Source organism: Dipodomys merriami, unplaced genomic scaffold, assembly GCF_024711535.1.
Source record: "Dipodomys merriami isolate MVZ:Mamm:240054 unplaced genomic scaffold, mDipMer1.0.p SCAF_14, whole genome shotgun sequence".
Classification (NCBI taxonomy): Eukaryota; Metazoa; Chordata; class Mammalia; order Rodentia; family Heteromyidae; genus Dipodomys; species Dipodomys merriami.
In genome coordinates, this window is record NW_027202715.1 from 11,247,501 (window position 1) to 11,272,173 (window position 24,673).

Genomic DNA, 24,673 nt, shown 5'->3' on the forward strand with positions numbered 1-24,673 from the left:
CATGCAAGGCAAGTGCTCTACTACTGAGCCACCTTCCCAGCCCAAGCTATAATTCTTATAAGTGGGTTGGCACAATTCTATACATAAACTGTACTCCATAAAAACTAGTTCATATCACTAAGTGCCCTCACCATCATGTTCTCTTTGTCCTCAGTGGGGACAATTAGATTTTTCTACACTTCTGGTCTCATAGAGGAGAGTTTGTTGTTTTGTCGTGGAGTCACTGCACAGCCTACTTTTTGTGGGTGTTCTGTCTGAGATGTTGGCCAGAGCCAGCCTTAGGGTATCATTCATTTATAGTAAAACATGTCAGGTTTTGTGCAAGATACTGAGTTTTTTTAAACATCATAAATTCTTTATTAAACTACTAAATACATACTACAGATCTTCCATTATAATCTTAAAGTTATTAATTAATTAATTTATTTTGCTGGTCCTTGGGGCGCGGCCTGGGCATTGTCCCTGACCCTCTTTATGCTCAAGTCTAATGCTCTACCACTTGAGCCACAGTGCCACTTCTGGTTTTTCTAAGTAGTTTATTGGAGATAAGGGTCTCATGGACTTTTCTGCCCAAGCTAGCTTTGAACCACAATCCTCAGATCTCAGCCTCCTGAGTAGCTAGGATTACTGGCATGAGCCACCAGTACCCAGCTTAATTTTGAAGTTGTGTTGCTCATGTTGAAGTTATTTGTGTTCTCCATGTTCTTGTTGATTGAGTTCACTCATATTACTTAGTCAGACCAAGTCCCTACCTCCTCCAGCACCATTGAGCTTCAGGCAATATTCCTATACTCTGCAGGTTCAGCCAGTCCTGACTAAGGTATGAAAGGCCTGCAATTACAGTGGCTGCACATCCTTAAGCAGTGTGCCACGGCTACCACCTTCTTGACTCATCACCTGCAATTCAGAACCTCTGCCTTTTTGTCCCATCTTAGCATATTAATTCTTAGAATAGAACTGGAAGTTTGTCTTAATCTTATATTTGGTAGGATCTTGTACCAAATATCATTCTCACTGTATTCTTTATTTTTTAACAGTCTCTTGGAACCCTTTCCCTGAAAGAAAAAATTAAAAATCCAAACTGAAAAATAATGTGCTTCTGTATTCTCTCAGGTTACTGCCTTTTTTCTTTTATTATGTCTTTGAAATTGTTTTCCAACTCTATGTCCTCCTTAGATAGTAGGAAATGAGTGGAAAGGACCTAGCATTCTAGGCTTGTCCAAGTGAACTAAGGATGGTGGTGACTTTTATAAAGAGAAATATCAAATGAAGAAAGAGCTCAGGAACTTAGCATGTCCATGTTGGACTTTGACAAGCTGATATTGAGCCTGCTATAGTTGGGTTCATCTTGTTCCTTTTTGCTACAATCATTCCTGTCTCTGTTGTAGTCTCTTAACCCATCTCTTTTTCTATAGTGAAACCAGAGTGACTTTTCAAATAAGCTCAAATTATTTTTCTGTTCTAGTTTGAAATGCTCTGTTAATGTAATTGCCCATAGTAAAGTCCGGATTTCTTAGTAAGGTGCATAAAGCCCTCTGTAGGCTACATTTTCTCCAGTGTTCTCTTGTCTGGATATATTTCTTTGAATGTTATTCATTCTTTATTCAACTGCTAATATCTTTCTCCATGAATGTGGTATACTAGTTTATGCTTTTAAACTTGGGCAGTTAGTGCTTTGTACAATTAGTGTTTTTAATATTGTGTGTTTTTTGAGGTTGAGCTCAAGCATTGCATCCTTTATAAAACAGTGTTTTGCTACCTTCCTTTCTCAATTAAACACTTTGCGTTGTGTCTCCATCTGCTGGCCACTGTATTTTACAATATCTATTATAGCACTATTGCCAGAGCTTTTTCTTCACATTGGAGTACCTTATTTGTATCTTTTAATTCAGAACCCGATTCATAATAGGCTTTGAATAAGTTTTGTTGACTGAATGGGTTTTAAGTCACTGTTGTAAAGGAGAGCTTTCCTTTTTTTTTTTTTTTTTTTTTTTTTTACCAAATTATGTGTTTCTTATAGCAGGTATTGTGTTTTATGTTCTTTACTCTTCAGGATCTTGTCTCATAGTTGCTTAATAAAACCTTGTTAATAATAATCTGAAGTGGAGGTATGTAGTGGATTAAGTGGGGCCTTCCTTCCAAAAAGAAGTTTGTGGGGCTGGGAAGGTGGTTCAGAGGTAGAGCACTTGCCTTGCATGCATGAAGCCCTGGGTTCGATTCCTCAGCACCACATAAGCAAAAAGAAAAAAGCCAGAAGTGGCGCTGTGGCTCAAGTGGTAGAGCACTAGCCTTGAGCTGAAGAGCTGAGGGACAGCGCCCAGGCCCAGAGTTCAGGCCCCATGACCGGATCCCCCCCCCCAAAGAAAAAAAAAAACAAAAAAAACAAAAAGAAGTTTGTGTTAGTCCAAAACACAGTAAGATTTTTTTTTAAGATTACTGTTACATTTGATGTGCATCATGTCTTGTGTTATGGTTTTATAGTTGCCTACATTTTGTCCAACTTTTAGTTACTCTGATATTTGGCAAATCAAGTTGTTCCTCAGTGTTAGTGAAATTCTTGAGATTGTGTATTGCCTTAATTGCTTTCATTAATCTTTAATTAAGGTTAACTATTAATTTTAGGATTTTTAAAAACTGAAATAATCAGGGTGTTCTTTTAAGTATTATGTGAATAGTTATCTAAAATACCTTATAATTAAATTATAAAGTATTATGCTTAAATTATAAAGTATTATAATTAAAGTGTAAATTATTATTATTTTGGGGGGGGGTCTGGTCTTGGGGCCTGAACTCTGGGCCTGGGCACTGTCCCTCAGCTTTTCAGCTCAAGGCTAGCACTCTACCACTTGAGCCACAGCGCTACTTTTGGCTTTTTTCTTTTTGCTTATGTGGTGCTGAGGAATCGAACCCAGGGCCTCATGCATGCAAGGCAAGCACTCTACCACTGAGCCACCTTCCCAGCCCCAGTGTAAATTATTATATTATGTGAGCATGCCCCAGTAGTAGAACACCTACATAGCTATGTGAGCCTCTGTGGTCAAATCCCAGCACCATAAAAAATTAAGCGTCTAGGACAAGTAGTTGTACAAAGTAGTTACTATTAAACAAATTAGTTTGTAAGTACAGTGCATCTTGATTGATATCACCCTTTCACCATTCTTCCTCATACCTCCCAACCCAACTACTCTTCAGTTTTCTTAATTTCATAGGATTTGTATAAAATATTATAACTATTACAACTACATTCTCCCCCCTTTTCTGTTTTCATTCCTCTCCCCTTCTCCTTTTGACCTTCCCCCTGCAACCTTTTAAGTTCCAGTTTCCCAGTATTCGGTTTGTTGGACTGTTTATCCAAGGAATTTGGATATTTGAATTCTCCCCTGCAAATTGATTATCTCTTCTTGTCTTAAAATTCTGCAAGAATGGAAGGTTGCAATCCATCTGTAATTTTAGCTGGAAAGATAAGCTTTACAGGAAATAACCGAGTCATCACGATGACTTTGCCAGATACTGTACTTATTTTGAGGTGCTTTCTAAATCATCAGAGGGGTTATAATTACATAAGTGAGGTAATGAGTACATTTTTTTTTTGAACCATGTCACCCCTTCTCTTGCTTGCTCTCCCAGTTTTCCCTCTGTTAGGTATTTTCAAGTTACTTGATTTCTCATGTTACTAGAAAGTGGTCGGCATGAGAGTCAAACCTGAGCAGCTACAACCTTTAACCATCACATTTTATCAGAGTGACTGGGATAGGGTGGGGCAAGGAGGAAAAGAACTTGAAAGTGAATGATTAGAGGAGGTTAATATATAGCCTAACTCCTTTTTTCTATGAAAGCATTCTAATTAGGGGTTAGTTTTGTTTTCAAAGGAGAATTATGTATGGATTCTTAAGCATAATGAATAGAGAAAAATCTGATTAATCCCCAGCTTTTAATAGTTAATCAGTTTTATCACTTACATCCCCTTGTTCTTGATATATAACAATATTTCAGATGAATTCCATCACACTTTCTTTTTTACCTTTTAAAATTGTCTGCAGGTAATTGTACAAATTTCCATTCAACATATGAGTGCATCTTGATCGATGTCCCCTTCTTTCATCATTCTCCCATCTGTCCCAACTCCAGTATTGTATACTTTCATGTTTAAATGCCTAAGTATTTGTTGCGGTAGCATAAACAGACTGTCTTACAAAAGCAGGAACATTATACTCTTATTACCATTCCCCTACATAAATTCTTAGTACAATTAGCTACTCATTCCATGCTCATTTCATACTCACTTTCTGTAGTTCTCAAAAATTCTTTATTACTGGAAAATTTGTTTAAATTAGGATACATATAAGGTCCACACATTGATTTGGTTTTTTTAAAGTTTATAGTGATCCCTCATTTATTTGTTGAAGAAAGAAACTGAACCTTTCCCTTTCCATTTAAGATCTGACTGTCTCTTTGGGTTTCTTAACATTTTTCTGTCCTTGTCTTTCCTGTATATTAGCAGATCTAAGGCTTGTATACATTCAGATTCAGTTTGTTTAGGCAAGTATACTTCATGGTACTTCTGTGTGTTTCTTGTATCATAAGGGGATGTCAAATTAGATAGTTTCAGGTGTCTTTTCACCTAATTGAGTTCACCTAATGGATTTAGTTATCAATGATGGTAATTTCTGTATTTTTCCATTTTGTTTTCTTTCTTTTTTTTTTGTCGGTCGTGGGGCTTGAACTCTGGGCCTGGGCGCTGTCCCTCAGCTCTGCAGCTCAAAGCGAGCGCTCTACCACTTGAGCTACAGCACCACTTCCGGTTGTCTGGTGGTTTATTGGAGATAGGAGTCTCATGGTCTTTCCTGCCCGGGCTGGCTTTGAACCGCGATCCTCAGATCTCAGCCTCCTGAGTAGCTAGGATTACAGGCGTGAGCCACCAGCGCCCGGCCATTTTGTTTTCTATAAAGAAAAATTTCTGCTGTCAGCTAGTTGATAATCTTAAAATAGGAAAATTGCATAGATAATCACATCTTGTATTAGTTTGTAGACTGGTTGTTTTGGCAAGTTGTCTTATTTGATGCAATTAGTAAGATTAGAGAAACTTAAACATTGAATTATAAGCCTTCATAAACTAAGTGCATAAGTCTTCATTGATGTACTTCTTGGTATTTATATTATTCAAATCAAGTTGTAGAATACCAACACCTTAATCAATACCTTTTCAGTCAGCCCCTTTCCAGAGAAACCTTACCCAGGGGTTCTTAACATGGGAACCCTATATCAGCAGCTTAACCTCCAACCCCCAGGGACTTGATAGACATAATATTTTCTAAAGCCCTCCCCTTAACATTGACTCAGAAGCTCTGGGGACAAGAGTACCAATCTTATTTTAACAAAGCCCTTCAGGTGATTCTGATACACACATTGTCTATCCACTAGTGGCTCTTCTATAACTGTTATCATCATAATTAGCTTAACCTAGTCTTGTCCTTTCCCTCACATAAATGGGTCAACTGCACATTTTTCATATTCCATTATATTTCCTCCAGATGCAATGGATTATTTTCCTGTGGCCTTGGAGCAAGAGGGCTTGTTGTTCCTTTCCCAGAATTAAAAGGTCTTTGCTTCATATGAAAAAAGGATAAGAAAAGCAAGGGATATTGTGATTGTCTCAGGGCAATCTCTGATTATATCATGCATGCCAGTAGCATTGAGAAGAGAGATTTCTTCTGAGCTCCTTTTTTTTTTTTTACAAGTTACTTTGATCTCTGTCTGAATAAAAATTAAGTTGTAGTTAAAGGACAGAAAAGGTCAAATTGGCCAACTCTGGCAGTTTATGCCTATAATCTCAGTTGCTTGGGAGGCTAACATATGTAGGATCATACTTTAATGCTAGTGGGTAGAAAAGGTTGTGAGACCCCATATCAACCAAAGCTGGGTTTGGTAGAGCAAGCTTATCATCCTAGCTACATGTGAAGCTGACATTGGGAGAACTGTAGTTCTAATCCAGCTTGGGCAGAAATGTGCCATCTCAATGGAAGAAGCTGAGTGTGGTGGCATGTACCTCTCATCCCAGCTATTGTGGAAAACAGAAAATAGGAGGATTATGGTCCAGGTATGTGCCGGGACAGGCACAGAAACCCTATCTTAAAAATAACCAGTGCAAAAAGAAGTAGAGGCCTGACTCGTGGCATCTGCCTAGCAAGCATTAAGACTTAAATTCAAACATTAGTACCGTCATCAATAAGAAAAAAGAAAAGATCAAATTGATAGAATAATAGGGTGTTATGTTAATCTGATATGCCCTTTTTAGGCAAGTGATCTGCCACAGAGCACAATGTGCCCTTTTTAAAACCATGAAAAATCTGGAATGAAGTTCAACTGTTAATAAGTCTACTCTTTGGCCAGAGATGTTCTTTTTCACTAATTTGACTGCCATAATCAAGCCTTTGAATAGGTTTATGCTGCAGATGACAGCCAGGAAAAAAAGAGAAAAGGGGGAAGTATTTGAATAACAAGTTGAAAACTAACAAATCATTTCAAATTATAATGTAAGTCTCTGAATGTGAAAGTGAGTTTAAGAAGTGACTACTTTCACCTATGTAGTCATTAGCAGTGTTGTTCAGCTAATTGTTCTTGGACTCAGAAATAAATTTATACCTATTTAAATTGTTAGAATACAGGCACTTCATAACCTCCTAAAAAGCTATTCGGAAAACTAAATAAGGAAAGTGAGTGGGTGGCTCCTCTGGATAAAGTAATGGATAAGAAAAGAGTAAAAAAGTGACAGGCTTTACTGTTCTTTTGCAAAACTCCTCCTTTAATCAATACATTGGCCCTTTGAAGTTTTTATGCTTCTCCTCTATAACATTACCTATCCAGTCCCTCCCTTCACACTCTATCCCTGTCTCAGAATATCTTATTCCTCTGTCATGAGGGTGGTCTGCATTGACCCTGGAATCAAGTAGACTTGAACCCAAATGCTGCTTGGCAGTTTATGAACTTGTGGCCATTGATGAAGCTTTTGTTTTGTTTTGTTTTGTTTTGTTTTTGTCAACCTAGATATGGGCATGTAGGCTGGGCTCAACTCTTAACTACCTTATGTTCTGAAGGGTTAGGTGGTCATCATAGTATCTAGCCTGAATGTGGAGCCAGCACTAGCCAGCACTCTAGTAGCTGTGACTGTTTTTTCCTATTAATGAACTCCCCCAGTACATCTTTTGAGAAGTGTGTGTGATTCTGTTTCTGTGTAGTTGAAGAAGGTATGTTGTAACATTGAGATGGTATGTGGTAGCATTGATGGGACAGCTCCTCTGGGATTCTAGGCCTCCCTGTCTCTCCTTAGACTGTCTTAAGTGTCTCCTGCTAGTCTCCATCCTTTTGAGGATATAGTGTTTTTTGTTTTTTTTTTTCTATCGGTTGTGGGGCTTGAACTCTGGACCTGGGTGCTGTCCCTGAGCTCTTCAGCTCAAGGCAAATGCTCTATCACTTGAGCCACAGCGCCACTTCTGGTTTTCTGGTGGTTAATTGGAGATATGAGTCTCATGGACTTTCCTACCTAGGCTGGCTTTGAACCACAATCCTCAGATCTCAGCTTCCTGAGTAGCTAGGATTACGGACATGAGCTACCAGTGTTTGGTGATATAGTACATTTTAATGGACTTTAAACTTCTTCCTCCACTCAGCAAATAGTAGACTTTTTGTATCCATGAGTCTGTGGATTCCAAGAAGACCACCTTTGAGAAAAACCTACTAGTACTCAGGATATAATAGAGCTCAGTGCTCAAGCAGATACTGGATGCACTTTTTCTGCTAGCACTGTTTGCCCAACTTCTATTACATACAAGAGGTGCCTCTCAACAGATGTCAAAATTTCACTTCTATAGTTAATTAAGCCTGTTAACTTTCACTTGCTTTTTGGACACAGTTTGCCTTTTGGTAGGCATATTTTCACAAAATTAAGAGTAGGGAGATACTCAGATCACATAGTGATTTAAACTTTTGAAGACAACTCATGGAGAGCTTCAAATCAACTGAGCTTGGTTTTTGAAATTTCTTTTGATTGATTCATCATTTATCTTGGTCAAAACTACATGAATCCATAAATAACTGACTTACTGTGGATTGGAGTTTTGTGGACTCCAGTCTCTATTGGGCTGGATTCCAGCCTCACTTGGGCTGGCTTTGAACCTTAGTCCTATGATTTCAGCCTCTTGAGTAGCTAAGATTACAGGTGTGTGCCACTGTCATTGCTCATCGTTTTTAAAAAAACTCTTATGTTCATGTTTCAAACCTTATTTTTAAAGCTCACATGAACAAAGTCACTGGCATAGCTCATTGTTTTTTTTAAAGGTTCTGCATTGTTTTTTAAAGCTCATATGTTCTTAGTTTAAGTAGTTTTTTATTTGACTATGGATTTGGGGTAGAAAAACCACACATTGTAGGTCTTCTGTCCTTTTTATTAATTGTTGGGGAAAGGACATTTTGTAATTTACTTGAAAATTCATGATTTTCTAAATATTTTGGCACTATTAATAAAAATATATCTTCTTGAACTCTGTCTTAAGCTATAGTTGACTTGGAGTCAGTTATTATATTTTGGTGGTATTAGTATTTGAATTCAGCTCCTTCTACTTAATAGGCAGGTACTTTATTAGTTGAGCTATGATTTTAGCACCCTTTTGCTTTAGTTACACCTTGAATAGTCTGCAGTCCTGTTGATCCTTTCTGCATAGCTGGAATGACAAGCATGTGTCACTGTGACCAGCTTTTTTGGGTTGAGATGGGTCTTGTGAACTTTTTGCTTAGGCTAGCATATCATAATCTTTCCAAAGCTACCACAGATGTGAGCCACCACATCTGGTGGAATCAAATTTTTTTTTTAATTAAAAAGTTGGACAAATTAAGCTGGGTGCTGGTGACTGGCTCCTGCAATCTTAGCTGCTCAGGAGGCTGAGATCTGAGAATTACAGTTCAAAACTGGCCCTGGACAGGAAAGGCTTAACAGATTCTTATCTTCAAATAACTACTAGAAGAAAAGACTAAAGTGGAGCTATGGCTCAAGTGGAAGAATACTAGCAAAAAAAAAAAAAGGTCAGGGACAGCATGTAGGCCCTTAGTTCAAGCTCCAGGACTGGCATGCTTGTGTGTGAGCGTGCACGTGCACACACACACACACATTTTTGACAGATTAAAGATGTCAAAATACATAAAAATATCAGTGATCCAAAGGCTTTCATTTTTCTTTTGTGTTTTGCTCTTTTTTGTGTTTTTGCAGAATTATATAGTTACTGAGAACAGTGACCATATTATGTTTTTCTAAAAAATTTAGACAAATGTTTTAATATTTCTTTATAAATTTTAAAATAATCGTATCACAGCATGTTGTAATTTATTGAATGGTTACTCAAAGAGGGAATACTAGTTTACAGTTCTATGTTCTTGTATGTACATTGAACTTTTTCATATGGGTAGTTCTGTGTTATTAAATTAATTTGAGGGATTGAGATTAATGGTTGATGGATCAATCAACTTTATTAATTTTTTTCTTCTCACCCTGGCACTAAGTTTAGCATTTGTTTTTTTTGGGGGGGGGGTCTGGTTGTGGGGCCTGAACTCTGGGCCTGGGCGCTGTCCCTCAGCTCTTCAGCTCAAGGCTAGCGTTCTACCACTTGAGCCATAGCGCCACTTCCGGCTTTTTTCTTTTTGCTTATGTGGTGCTGAGGAATCGAACCCAGGGCCTCGTGCATGCAAGGCAAGCGCTCTACCACTGAACCACCTTCCCAGCCCCATTGTTTGTACTTCTAGATGGAAATTCTTTTGAGATAGCTGCTTAAAAAGACAGCTGAAATCTCAACCCTTAGTGCCAGAATAGTTTTTCTTTTTTGATGCTATTGCATTCTTCTCATTCTAATTCTTTTAAAATATGTTCTAGTTTTTGTAAGACCTTGTGTATTTTTACAAACAAATTATATGTTCTTATTTATTTATTTATTTATTTTTTTGGTCCGGTCGTGAGGCCTGAACTCTGGGCCTTGGTGCTATCCCTCAGCTCTTCAGCTCAAGGCTAGCACTCTACCACTTGAGCCACAGCGCCACTTCCAGCTTTTTTCTTTTTGCTTATGTGGTACTGAGGAATCAAACCCAGGGCCTCAGGCATGCAAGGCAAGCGCTCTACCACTGAGCCACCTTCCCAGCCCCATGTTCTTATTTTTTAAAGAAGAGATTATAACCTAAAATAAAACTATTTTGGTAGAAAATTGGAAGATACACTGTAGAATTTTTTCAGTCTATTCATATTTGATAGTTTACTTTTATTATGTATGGACATTTTTGTTATCCATTGCCTAAGTTTTTAATAAGATATTCATAAAAACATTATTTTCTTGCAGCATGAAGTTTTGCTTTAATTAGCATATTCAATATTTGTTAAGATGTCTACAGGAGCCACTAATTACTTTGCATTTTTCTTTGTGCTAGTATGTATGTACATTTATATAGGCATGAATTATTCTTACTTATGGATGTTTTACCTTCTTTTTTTTCTCTTCAGATTCTGTCACAATTTAAGAACAGATGTACCTTATAGCTCATGGAAGAGAAGACACAAATCAAGACATTTTTGGGTTCCAAGTTGCCAAAATATGGTGCAAAATCTGTAAGAAGTACACTGAAGCCGATGCCCAATGGGACAGCTGTTACTCTATTAGGAACGTCCAAGGGTAGTAACGTCAAAAGTTATATAAAAAATAATGGCTCTGATTGTTCATTGTCTCATTCCTTTAATTGGAGAAAAGCAAATAAATACCAACTTAGTGCACAAACTATTGAAGAACCTAACAATACTCAACATTCACATGATAAACTAATTGATCCAGAAAAACATGCTTCTACTCAAGGAATGTTGGATAAAAATGGGGTAAAGGGAGGTTTAAAAAGCATTCCTTTGTTCACATCAAAGTTAACAAGGCCATCCACTATGTTTGTATCGTCTACAGAGGAGGTAAACCAAAAGTCTTTTTCTGGACCATCTAATTTGGGTAAATTCACCAAAGGCACATTACTAGGAAGGACTTCATATTCTTCAGTCAGTGCTCAAAAATCTCAGTTGAATGGGTTTTATGGAAATCGATCAGCTGGTAGCATGCAGAGGCCCAGAGCAAACTCCTGTGCCACTCGAAGTAGTTCTGGAGAAAGTTTAGCACAGTCCCCAGACAATATTAAGTCTATGGCTTGTGAAAGAATGGTAAGGTCACAGAGTTTTTCACATTCCATTCAGAATTCATTCCTTCCCCCTTCATCTATAACCAGATCACATTCCTTCAATAGAGCTGTTGATCTTACAAAGCCTTATCAGAACCAGCAGCTACCCATTAGAGTGCCTCTTCGGTCAAGTATGCTAACAAGAAGTTCTCGGCATTTGGAAGTACTCAATGGGAATGAACATTTGGGGTATGGATTTAATAGGCCTTATGCTGCTGGTGGAAAGAAATTGGCTTTAGCAAATGGTCCAGGTGTGACTTCTACTTTGGGTTATAGGATGGTTCACCCTTCTCTACTGAAATCCAGCCGACCTCCATTTTCTGGGACTATCACAATTGATGGTAATAAGAATTCATCTCCTGACACATGTGTAGAGGAAGAGGCTACAGTTTTAGTTAAGGACAACACTAACAATAAGGACCAAGAAGTAGTTGAAAATGAAAGTTATAGAAGAGAAAATGACCAGACCATGAAACATGATACTAAAATTAGATACCTGAGTGATGATGTGGATGATATTTCCTTGTCTTCTTTGTCATCTTCTGATAAGAATGATTTAAGTGAAGATTTCAGTGATGATTTTATTGACATAGAAGACTCCAACAGAACTAGAATAACTCCAGAGGAAATATCTCTCAAAGAAGAAAAACATGAAAATGGACCTTTGAAGGATACATTTGATTCCCCCAAGGAAAATGAAAAAGCCTTTTGTAAAACTGACGAATGGATAGATTTAAGTGTTTCTGGTAAATATTAACATCCTTGAATTTACTTGCTTTCTCGTAGATATTATAACTGAATTTATATTTAGGATTATCTTTTTTTTTTTTTTTGTCGATTGTGGGGCCTGAACTCTGGGCTTGGGCACTGTCCCTCAGCTCTTCAGCTGTAGACCAGCGCTCTACCACTTGAGCCTCAGCCCCACTTCCGGCTTTTTCTGCTTATGTGGTGCTGAGGAATCGAACCCAGGGCCTCATGCATGCAAGGCAAGTGCTCTACCACTGAGCCACTTTCCCAGCCCCAGGATTATCTTTCTAAGATAGAATCAGTTTTATGGTGTGGGCTGGATCTATTGAATCTGGAGTGGGGCAACATTTATCTTCTTTGTGTCTTTTGTTCCCTATCCTATTTTCTCCCCATCTAAAGCAAAGTCAGTAAAAGGTCTTTTATCTTTGTTCTTTCTTGGCTGTCACACCCAAGGCACTTCATATTTAATATAGACAGTGTTTCCCAAATGATCTCTCTGCCTAGAGTGGTAGATCATTGGTATTTGTTAAGAAAAAAGCTATGTCAAAGGAAAAATGAGATAATGAAGATCGTGCCCAGTCTAAATTTACTTTATAGCAATCTTTTTTTTTTTTTTTTTTTTGGGTCTGGTCATGGGGCCTGAACTCTGGGCCTGGGCACTGTCCCTCAGCTCTTCAGCTCAAGGCTAGCACTCTACCACTTGAGCCACAGCGCCACCTCTGGCTTTTTCTTTTTGCTTATGTGGTGCTGAGGAATCGAACCCAGGGCCTCATGCATGCAAGGCAAGCACTCTACCACTGAGTCACCTTCCCAGCCCCTTTATAGCAATCTTAATAGTGATACTTTCTGAGGAATGTTATTTCTTTAATTGAAGAAAGTGAAGTAACACTATATTAATCATTTCCTCTCATAGATAGCTATATTGGCATTAAATACTAGAGAAAGTATATTTGTATTTTCATATGCCTTAAAAGAAGAACTGAAAGGATTGGATAAAGGCATGTGGTCTAATCAAGGGACTAGGTCATACCTAGAAATACACACAAACCCTTGATTGTCTGCAGGTCTTACAAAAGGGACTGTGAGAGCAAGTTTATTTCCTTATAAGGAGGCAACTATGAAGTTAAATAACATACACAGAGGAAAGGAGTTTCCTGAACAGTGGTTAAAAAAATATCTTAGACAATATTAAAGGAATATGAGGCTATCAGAAATGTTGCAGAAGTGAAGCATGGCTAAGTGAATTTTCTTTTTGTTTACTAGAAATAGGTTATTTTAAAGACTTTATCTCTTTATTATTTTTTAAATTGTTTAAAACATAGAAGATGTTGCAGTTATGAATGCTCTTTTGGGCCATCTATTTGACCATAATATACTAAATTGTTAGAGCTTAGTTTTTAGCAATGACAAGTAATTACATTTTGTGAATTAATATTTCTTTCTCTTTTAAACCAACTGAAGATAGGAGTGAATATACAAAACATACTTCTGGAAATAACTTGATTTCACCAGATGCGGATTACAGAGCTGGTTCTTCATTTGAACTCTCCCCATCGGATAGTTCTGATGGAACATACATGTGGGATGAAGAGGGCTTGGAACCCATTGGAAATGTGCATCCAGTTGGCAGCTATGAGTCTTCTGAAATGAACAGCATAGTATGTATGGATTTATGCCCTTTTGAAATACTTTGTTTACCTTACTGTAGTGAAACTTTTGACAGACATTGACTTATTTTTAATTAATGAAATAACTTTCCTAGTTTGAGAAATAGGAACTTGTGTGTGTCTGTTAGGGGCTATAAAGTGTATAATAAGCACAAAATGTATAACATTTGATTTAAATACATGTATGCATCATATACACATGTTCATTATAATACATACATACATATACACATATCTATGGATGTACTATATTGGTCAGGTTCAGCTAGGCCAGAAATTCTCCAGGAGGTAGAGGAGTACACTTCTGGAAACATTTTGTATCTTTTTTTCTTTTTTTTGGTACTGGGTATATAACCTAGGACATTGCACACAAGTACTGTGCCACTGAGCTACATCCCAGCCCTTTCTGGAAATATTTCCAGGTATATTGCAAAGTGTTACTTGGTGAATAGAAGTTCTGCTTTCCCACAGTGCATAGGATAATGCCCATAGCAAAGCATTACCTAGCACTTACTCTGCTATTGAGAGATGTAGAGGTCCCATTCACAGACCACCTCTGAGTTTCTTTACACAGTAAGATTTTTGTTGTTGTTGTTAGTTGTGGGGTTTTAACTCGGCCTATGCGCTGTCCCTGAGCTCTTTAGCTGAAGGCTGTACTCTACCTTGTTGAGCCACAGTGCTACTTGCACACAGTGAGTTTTAATTTTTACTCTTAGAAGTTTGTTGAAGGTCTGGATAGCTCTCTGAGGCAGCTGTCTATAATGACCCCTACAAGTTTGATTTGGGGGCTTGACCTTTTGAGGCCCCTTGTTGGAGAGGAAGAGATTATATTGTCTCAATGTAGTTACTTGTTTGGTTTGAAGGTGGCACTTGCCACCTTCACTTAACCACCTACTGACTAGACTATATATATGGTGCCATAAAAGTATTAAGGGGACAGGAAGTATAAGTTTCTTATGAGCCTGGAAAGCAAAGGAACCAGGTATAGGTGAGTGCTAGAAAACCTACCATTCATTTATTATACACAGGTATTTTAAGAAACAGTTGCAAGTAATGTGGTTAATATGTTATATGAATACACTGTAATGGATGTGTTTAAAATGACTCATTGTTAGCCGGCACAGTGGCTTTTGTGCCTGTATTCCTGAATTTATGAGGCTGAGATCCAGAAGATTGCAGTTCTAAGAAAGCTTAGGCAAACTACATCTCCAAAATGACCAACAGAAAGGGAAGTGTGGCTTAAATGGTAGAATGCCAGCTGAGTAAGAAAACTGAGCCCAGCAAACTCCAGGAGTCCCTGACATTAAAAAAAAAAAAGACTCATCATTTATTATTTAGTATGTAAAATGAGATTTCCCCATAAAAATCAAATTGTGTGTGTGTGTGTGTGTGTGTGTGTGTGTGTGTGTGTATGGGTGTGTGTGTGTGTGTGTGTGTGTGTGTGTGTCTACATTCAAAGTAGATTTCAGGCAATATAATTTCTTGTTTGCCTATAAATTAATGACAGGAAAAAAAACAACAAACCCAACATTGCTACCAGGCTTTTTGGGGGGAGAGGGTAAAGATGGAAGTGGGAGTGGTTCTAGAGTTTGATCTCAGGGCTTTTCTGGGCAGGTGCTTTACCACATGAGCCACCCCCTATTTTCATTTTAGTTATCTTTTAGATAGGTCTCAGGTTTTTGTCTGAGGCTGGCTCCATATCACAATCCTCCTATCCATAGCCTCTCCCTCAGCTGGAATCACAGATGATTGCCATCATATCTGGCTTATTTGTTGGGATGATCTCTCGCTAACTTTTTGCTAAGGCTAGCCTTGAGGCTGACTTGCCATTCTCTCAATCTCTGCCTTCTTTCTAAGTAACTGGGATTATAGTTATAAGCTATTATACTCAGACTTAACAGAGTTTTTTTAAGTTGTACATATAGAGGAAGAATATTTAGAGATAGTATTTTCATGTTATTAGATAAAGGAGATGAAGGCTACAGTTTATGATTCTTTATTATGAGGCCTTTTAAAAGTGAACATAATTGAGCCGGGCACCCGTGGCTCATGCCTGTAATCCTAGCTACTCAGAAGGCTGAGATCTGAGGATCACGGTTCAAACCCAGCCCGGGCAGGAAAGTCTGTGAGACTCTTATCTCCAATAAATCACTGGAAAACTGGAAGTGGCGCTATGGCTCAAGTGGTAGAGCGCTCGGATTGAGCTGAAGAGCTCAGGGACAGCGCCCAAGCCCAGAATTCAAGCCCCATGACCGACCAAAAAAAAAAAAAGTGAATATAATTGAAATGCACTTGAACATCATGTCCAGCAGATGGCAGCAATGTAACATTTAGTACCTGATGTCTTCAGAGGTTTACCATTTTCAGCTCATGATTCCTATACTAGACAAAATGTCTTCTCTTGAGGTTTACTATATCTCAAGTGACTATTAGCCCCTAATAGTCATGACTTTCATCCTTGATCAGTATGTTTTTGTTTACTTGAGATAGGAAGGAATAAAAAATGTGCTTTGGAATGAGATGGTCTCTCTCATATTTCTCTTCTGATCTAAACAGAACAGGCTAAGAAAGGATGAAGAACTGATGGAAAAGTTGAGAAAAGTGTTGAGATTCCCTTTTGTGATAGTTGGACTTAACATTTTTTCTTGGAAGTTCAGCTGGAATTTTGCTTTGAATATTTTAAGCTTATTTATATAGGCATATACTTGTTTAGAATTATTTTTATGATGAATTAATCTTTCAACCATTATTTAGTCTTCATATATCTTCTATTCCTGTTTGTGTACTTGTGTCTACTCAGGATATTAAACATTTTTGTACTCAGTAAACCTTTAATTGAAACTGAACTGTTTTGGAGATGAAATACAGAATTTTTTTTCTGCAAAGTTTTATTGCAGTCACATTTATGTTTACAATATTAGACAAAGGCATTTTTTCTTTTCTAAGCACAGTGAACCATACTCAGAATATTCTGCTGCCATGCTGTGACTAATATGAGAGCTCTTACTGAGTGGAGTTGAATTACAATGTCACAATGACTGATTTCCTAACTCTAAAATATTTAGGACGTAGTAATTTTAAACTATCAAATGGGATGCTTTTGTTTTTGGAGTTACTTTTTCTTTCTTCTTTTTCTTGTATTGTTTTAAAAAGGCTTTTGCCATATATAATCCCTAAAAAAGTCTAGCTTTGTTTTTCTGTGTTTTGTCAACTTTGCCTCATTGTCTTATAGTAGGCCAGTTTAATTCCTTATTTAAATAGTCTTGAATATTAAAGGTATATCAGAAGCATTCAAACCATTGTTTAACGCCACCAATTTTGAATATACTGATATATTTTATTGAACACTTGTGGTTTACTGATGAAAAATAGGCTATGTTTATTTTTATTATCGGTGTTACTGAGGGTTAAACTCAGGGCATTGTGCTTGCTAGGCAGGTGCTCTATCCCCAACCCTTTTTGCCCTTGTTATTTTTTAGTTAGGGTCTTAGGGTCTTGTATTTATGCTTGGGATTGGCTGGATCGCTAGCCATTTATTTACACTTCCTATGTAGCTAGGCTCATAGTACAACTGTGTCTAGCTGTTGATTGAGATGAGGTCTTATGTTTGTCCCCAGTCTTGGGCACAAACGCATAATTCTAGAACCATAATTCTACTGATTTCAGTTTTTGAGTAGCTAGAATTATAGATATTAACTACTGGCATCTGTTTCTACTTTTGAGTTTCTGTCTTGGTGATTGCTATAGGTAGACTTTATTGAGACATTTAGTATGTGCTCAGTGTAATAATATTCTTATCAGTAGTTTGTTTGGTTTTATGAATTCCCTGGGTCATTTGTACTGAAGTTTGGAATATCTCTAGTATAAAAGTAGAGAAGAATATCAAAATATTTAATTTTATTTTAAGTTTTAGAAACAACCTAGAGAATTTTTAACTGTTTTTGTATTTTTTAGTATTGGTGATCTCTCTGTCCTTTATCCTGAGTTATTTTACTTTAAGGAAGAGAATAGACATGATTTTAAAATATCTTTCTAAAGAGTATTCACAATATATCATTTCAGAGATAGTGGCAGCTTGTGTTTATCCTGCTGGTTTTTCACTGTGCTTAACAGGTATTCTACTACTATCAAATAGTTTTCATTTATGTGGCTTCTTTAAACATGTATCTTTGTTCTAGGTCGCGAGTATTGCTATTCCTTGCTTGTATCCTTGTGCAAAGACTATTTGGTATTACTTGTATTTTTCTAATGTTGCAGTTTTTACCTTTGCGTATGCTATTAAGTTCTTAAGCCTAGGAAGCTTTCTTCCCATAGTTTCTGTGCTGGTCCATAGTGCACTTGTTCTCCCTCCTTGCTTCCTAAGGGTTACTTTTTAATGATGACACTTGACAGCACTTTATGTATGTATGCATGTATGCATGCATGTATGTGTGTGTGTATGTATGTGTATATATGTGTGTATTCATTTATCCTTTTGGGGGGGCGTCCAGTCGTGGGGCCTGAACTCTGGGCCTGGGCGCTGTCCCTCAGCTCTTCAGCTCAAGGCTAGCGCTCTACCACTTGAGCCACAGCGCCACTTCTGGCTTTTTTCTTTTTGCTTATGTGGTGCTGAGGAATCGAACCCAGGGCCTCATGAATGCAAGGCAAGCGCTCTACCACTGAGCCACCTTCCCAGCCCCTCATTCATCCTTTTTATTATTGCTGTAACTAGGGTTTTGGCTAAGGGCTTTACATTTGCTTGGTGATGTACTTGCTCTCTACTACTTGAATCATATCTCCAGCCCACCTCTTAACAGTTTTAAAAAAAATCACACCCTAGTTTTCTTCTTTCTTTCTTTTTTTGTTTGTTTGCTAGATAGGAAGAGTGATGCTTGCTTCCCTGACCCACAACTGACTTAGTATAAGTAGTACTCAGTAAATGCCTCTTCTCTGTTAGAATTAATCACTACTTCCCCTCTGCTTCTAACTGCAGTGCTTTCTCCCAGAATCAGCACTTTCCCTTTTGGGGTCACTTTAATCTGATCTCCTCACTTTCTGAAGGTAAAGGCCAAATTGTATTTTATATTTCTTTCTTGACATATGCAATAGGATTTATTGATTCTTTGGGATGGTAACCTAGAGAAGCTAGTACTAGTGTTATGAATTTTATTTAAACTTTTAATTTTCTTTTGTAAAATTATCATTTATGATACATATGTGCTCCTTCAGCCCAGATTTTACCATAAAGCCTTCATTAGTGCTGAATTTCATGATGGTTATTGATATTTAAATTCTGTCCTTTTGATTTACAATGAAATCTCAAGTTTTGATTTGTGGTCCACAGGGCCATTTTCAAGGCTGAATTTTCAGTTTAGTCAAATTTGCCTCTTGTTTTGTTGTGAATTAAGCTCTCCCCCTTTTCTATTTGAGTCTACTATAAAAATAGCATTTTCCCCTTTATTCATTCAGATTCATGATGTGAAGTAACAAGTATAGGGTAAATGGTGTTGGTTGTCTTTACAAAATGATTCAGAGGCACTGGTAATTGTAACTACTCAGAAGGCTGAGATATGGGGATTGAATTTCAAAGCTGTCCTCTGAAGAAAAATCTATGAGATTCTCATCTCCAGATAATAAGCAAAAATGATGGATTGGAGGTATAGCTCATGTAGCAGAGTGTCAGCTGTTTAAGCCCCAGTACTAGCATACATACAAAAAATGATGCAGCTACAAACATAGTTTTGTATTTATTTAAAAAATGACAGCATGGTCCTGTGTAATGGCACATAACTATAATCCCAGTATTTGGGTGGCTGAGACAAGAAGACTGACTTCAAGGCAAACCTGAGACATATAGCAAGTTCTAGGTTAAGTTGAGCTACATAGTAAGACTCTTATCTCAGAAAGCCAAGGGGGTAGGGAACCCTCCCCTCTTAAGAAATCCCCCCAAAACTGAAAAGAATACAAGAAAATATTAAATGTTACACTTTTGTAAATGACAAATAATCTTTGACAGTTACTTTTGCATCATTTTTCAGGCCCTCCCCCCATTCTTGAATTATCATGGCTTTCAAGTAGGGTTCAAGGGTGTCTTCTGTTGTTTATGTTCTATGATGTAGTTAAATATTCTCCTACTTCAGTCTCCTGAGTTCTGGGATTGTAGACATGTGTCACTGTACCTGATTGAGATATAAAATAGTTTTATAATACTTTTTATGTCTTAAAATATTTGGAATTGACCAAATTCTATACTTGATTGATTGTAGGGGGGGGAAAGAAGCTCATCTCCCCACTTTTCAAAATTGTTGAATAACATTTCTGCTTCTACTTATTCTGCCAGATTATCTGAAATTGGCAGTTTATTACTTTCTTTTGGCTTTTTCATGATTTATAATGTGAATTCTTTTCTCCAAGATCAGTTCTCACTGTATTTCATTAGTCTAGACACTTTTGCTCTCCAGTTCCTATTATGCATCTTGAATATAGAGTGTACTTTATTTTTCTATTTAATTTTATTTTTTTGATTGGTTGTAAGGCTTAAACTCAGGGCCTGGGTACTGTCCCTGAGCTTTTGTGCTCAAGGCCAGTGCTCTACCATTTTGAGCCTCAGCTCCATTTCCAGTTTTCTGGTGGTTAATTGGGGTTAATTGGAGATACAAGTCTTACAGATTTTCCTGCTGGGGGTGGCTTTGAACTATGATCCTCAGATCTTAGCCTCCTGAGTAGCTAGGATTATAAGCATAAGCCACCAGTGACCAGCTAATGGGTACTTTATTAACTCATTTCTGCTTTAAGGTTCTCTTACTTAAATAAGGTTTCAATAAACCTTAAAGGTTAAAATGGATGCCTGAAGACCTGATAAACATTACCATTTAGTTGAAAATAAATAGAAACACTTAAAGATGCTGCTTATCACTGCTTAGGATTTTTTCACATTGTGACATAGCCTCTTTTCAGAGTAAGTTTCTAAGGTATTGTGTGTGTCATAATAGCAAGCTGCAACTTGCTGGAAATGTGCTGTTAGTACAGATGGGATAGTGGAGGGACGGCTTACAGAAAGTTGAGAGGAGCTGAACATAGGTAAATCAAAATCTCAAACTTATTGTTCCTTCCACTCATGCTTGACCATCAAATCACAGAGAATTAGAAGGGAACTACACCATACAGTTGTTAGAGATAAAGGGGAAGAAACTTTAAGATGAAGAAACTTTTTCTCAAAAGATTTTTTCTTCTCAATCTAGTAAAGCCTTCCATGTAGACTTATCAGTATAGGCTTGTTTTATCCTGTTAATATTACTTTTATGTTAGGAAAAAGTAAATTTGCCCGATATAGTTGTGACCCTTTAAACATAATTTTTTTCATTCAATATCAATGTATTTTATAATTAAATGCAATATAAGGTTTAATTTAGTACTTTTGAGCTTTTGTGTTGCAAATATACAAGTTCTGAGGACACTGTGGATTAAAATTTTTAATGAGTTCAAATCCTAATATGACAGATATAAACAAGATCACAAGATGGATTTATAAGTGATATAATATTAATATACAAAAGGTCTTGAAATAACAAAGAAGTCATCTCTTCATCTAGGTGTATTTATGTATAATGGAGGGAAGGAGGCAGAGAGAAAGGAGGGAGGGAAAGAAAAAATAACATTCAGGTTTCAAAGAAGAAGTAAAGTTTGAATTGAGTTTTGAATAATGGGTACAAAGTTAACCTATTAGCCAAGGAATTGAGAAGTTTTGCGCTTTAGCCATAGGCACCAGCATGTAGCCTGAGAGTACCTCAAAACATGATGTATGGGAGGAATATTGGAATTGTTAAGAATATAAAGAATGAGGTAAAGAAGAAAAATAAAATGGGGAAAAAACTAGGGAAATAAGATAGGAAGGAAGGAAAATCAGGTATCTCAGGACAGATAATATGTACAAATCATATCCTAGAAATACTATATGACTGATTTATTAAATATTAGTGTTTCTATTTCATATATGCTTCCTATCTGTCAGAGGGTGAGCAGAGTATTTTTTTGAGTACTTTTTAATTTTAATTTTTGTTTTTTTGGTCTGGTCGTGGGGCCTGAACTCTGGGCCTGGGCACTGTCCCTCAGCTCTTCAGCTGTAGACCAGCGCTCTACCACTTGAGCCACAGCGCCACTTCCGGCTTTTTTCTTTTTGCTTATGTGGTGCTGAGGAATTGAACCCAGGGCCTCAGGCATGCAAGGCAAGCGCTCTACCACTGAGCCACCTTCCCAGCCCCTTAATTTTAATTTTTGTTGATCATGGGGCTTGAACTCTGGCCTGGGTTCTGTCCCTCAGCTCTTCAGTGCAAGGCTAGCACTCTACTACTTGAGCCACAGCACCACTTCCAGCTTTTTCTGTTTATGTGGTACTGAGGAATCGAACCCAGGGCCTCATGAATGCAAGGCAAACACTCTTTCACTGAGCCACTTTTTCCTGAGTACTTTAAAAAAAAAAAAATATATATATATATATAAGTAGTTATTGGGCTATTTAAACTTCCCAGTCAGAGACTGTGTTTCAGAGCAAAAATTAGTGAACGTAAAGGTAATTTTTCTTGTCAACATGTCCCCTTTATGTAGCATAGTACTGGCAGAGAATAGATATATAATATTTATGGAAAAAATTTTGAATGCTGTGAATTGAATCAGATAGTATTGAAAGGATCCATCACATCCATCCCAGGGGACCACACAGAGACAGGCAGGCACAGGAGAAAGATTATTACAAGGTTTATCAGAGGAGCCATATTTCCCCTGGAGAAGAGAGCACATGGTGACCTCCTTTAGGTGGCAGAGGGTCTGAGAGTAGGAAGTGAGGTAGATGGGAGCCCAGGTGGATCTGGGTGGAGAGAGGGAAAGGCCAGCTGTGTGGTGGAATCTCCAGGGATGGGAGGGGCTCAGGTCTGGGTGGAGCTGAGGACCAAAGGTGAGCATAATACTAACAAGTATAACTTACATAGTTAACAGGTACACTGAAACTGAGAAAGTATATGGCTTTTACAAACTGAAAAAATTTTAAGAGTTGAGGTTGCTGTTTTGGTTCTACATTTTAAACTCAGGCTGCCATTATTGTTATCATCATCATCGTAATTAGGCCTGTGACAAAGCAAAAGCCAGAACCTATTGCCCTCAGAGGCACTTCCATTTGTGGTGTCACTTAGGTGGTCTTTTCATAATCTTTCATTTCTCTCCTAGTTTTAGGAACCAGATAATCTGTATTTGTAGTTGTTGCTGATTTAGGTTAAGTTGGTTGCCTGGAAGCAGATGGAAAGTTTATCTTTTACTCGTGAAGTAGAAAATAGCATGAAAAGATTAGACTGACTACAAGAAACCCAAAATTTTGACCCTAGTCTACAATTAGTGACTTTTATGTCAACATAGATACTGTTCTTCCCTTATGAGTTGCATTAAGTGACTAGAGATATTTACCAGCTCTGAAGCTCTAATTTTTTTCTTTGTCCTGTAATTTAACTTTTTTTCCCCCTTGCTTTTAGAAATAGAGGCATTTGTTTTGAAAATATATTCTCTTTCTTTGAAAAGCTTTAATTTTCTAAATTATACCTATTTGTTTTTGAGATTCCCTTTATTATTAGTGGTTAATTAACTGGTTACTCTGAAGTGACATATAGAAACTATTTTACTACTCAGATGTGTTATATAAGAGATTACTTGAATTTCATTCTTGTAGCTTTTTAGACTTAGCTATTTAGACTTACAGGGAAAAATGGAAAAACAGAGTTGGAATTTACCCTTCATATATCATCTCCTAATGCTATGAAGTAATGGTCAAAACCAGGAAATTAAGTTTAGCCTTTTTAATGCGTATACTGTCTAGTTTTGGCCTTGTGCTCTTGCCTGGCTTTTTCATTCAAGATTGGTGCTCTACTACTTGAGTCACACATCTACTTCTTTTTTGGTGGTTGATTGAAGATAAGAGTCTCACAGCTTTGTCTGCCCAGATTAGTTTGGAACCATAATCCCCAGATCTCAGTCTTCTGATTAGCTAGGAATACAAGTGTTAGCCATTGGTGCCCAGCCTATCTGATTTTTTTTTTTAAGTTATAGTAGGCTTATATTTATAGAATTAGTTTTTGCATAATACTTGTATTTGGGTTACTTTTTTTGCATTTTTGTTGAGTTTTAGCATTACTTGTTGAAAAGACTTCTCTGCAGTGAATACTTGTGTTCCTTTCTCATAATCAGTTAGCTATGTTAATGTGTGTTTATTTCTGAATTATGTGTCTGCTCATTGATTTATGCATCTTTTCCTTTGCTGTCTTGATTCCTGTCTTGTTTTGTCTTGTGGTATGGCTTTTGCTGTATAATAAAGAATTCAGCTGGTTGTTCTTTCTGGTTCCTGTGTGGGAGCCTCTATAGAGCTTCAGAATTTTCAGAGTGACAGAAGTATCTTTGTTCTTGGTGGGCCCTGCTGGTTTATGCTAATCAAGTGACAGTATGGGAGCAGGCAAGCTATGTCAGAAACACCAAATATATCGATGGTTGGGTTGTGAGCCGTACAGTATAATCTGACTTTTGGGGAGGGGAAAAAATGGTGCTGGAGATTGATTCAGTCATGTGGGCAATAATTCAGTTCAGTCTATGTGAGGAGACTAATAAAAACCTTGGGCACTGAGTCCTACATGTTTATCCCTCGTGGCTAACAATACTCGTGTGTGTGCAGTTATGTGTCCATGTGACAGGGGGATGACATGTGCTGATTTTGTGTAGACATGAAAGCTTTATATTTGGACTCAGAACTTGTACTGTGTGTTACTTTTTGTGACACTGTTTGTCTGGTTGTCATGATTTATATCACTTTTTTGCTATAATAAAATATTATACATAAATATACTGCTTTTTTGAGTTGTATGAATTGTTCTAGGAAATTATCACACCCAAGGGAAAAGTTAGTACCACTGAATTTGTACTCAGTTGTTCAAAAGTACAGGCATCCTGGGAGCTTCTCAGCCTGCACCTGGTATATGAAGTAAAGATGTTTAGATAGAAGACTA

General features: G+C 37.4%; 1 protein-coding gene across 7 annotated transcripts in view; it reads left to right on the plus strand.

Moving 5' to 3' along the window:
• Ccser2 (coiled-coil serine rich protein 2) overlaps positions 1-24,673 on the plus strand; it is a 129,706-nt gene that overhangs the window by 23,681 nt on the left and 81,352 nt on the right. For 6 of the 7 annotated variants that reach the window (XM_070020750.1, XM_070020751.1, XM_070020752.1 and 3 more), the window contains exons 2-3: positions 10,535-11,990; positions 13,453-13,649. In XM_070020750.1, the coding sequence (XP_069876851.1) occupies positions 10,574-11,990; positions 13,453-13,649 (1,614 nt within the window). In that variant the 5' untranslated portion in view covers positions 10,535-10,573. Of the gene's footprint in view, positions 1-10,534; positions 11,991-13,452; positions 13,650-20,637; positions 20,718-24,673 lie in introns of those variants that run through there. The other variant, XM_070020754.1, reaches the window with a different exon arrangement.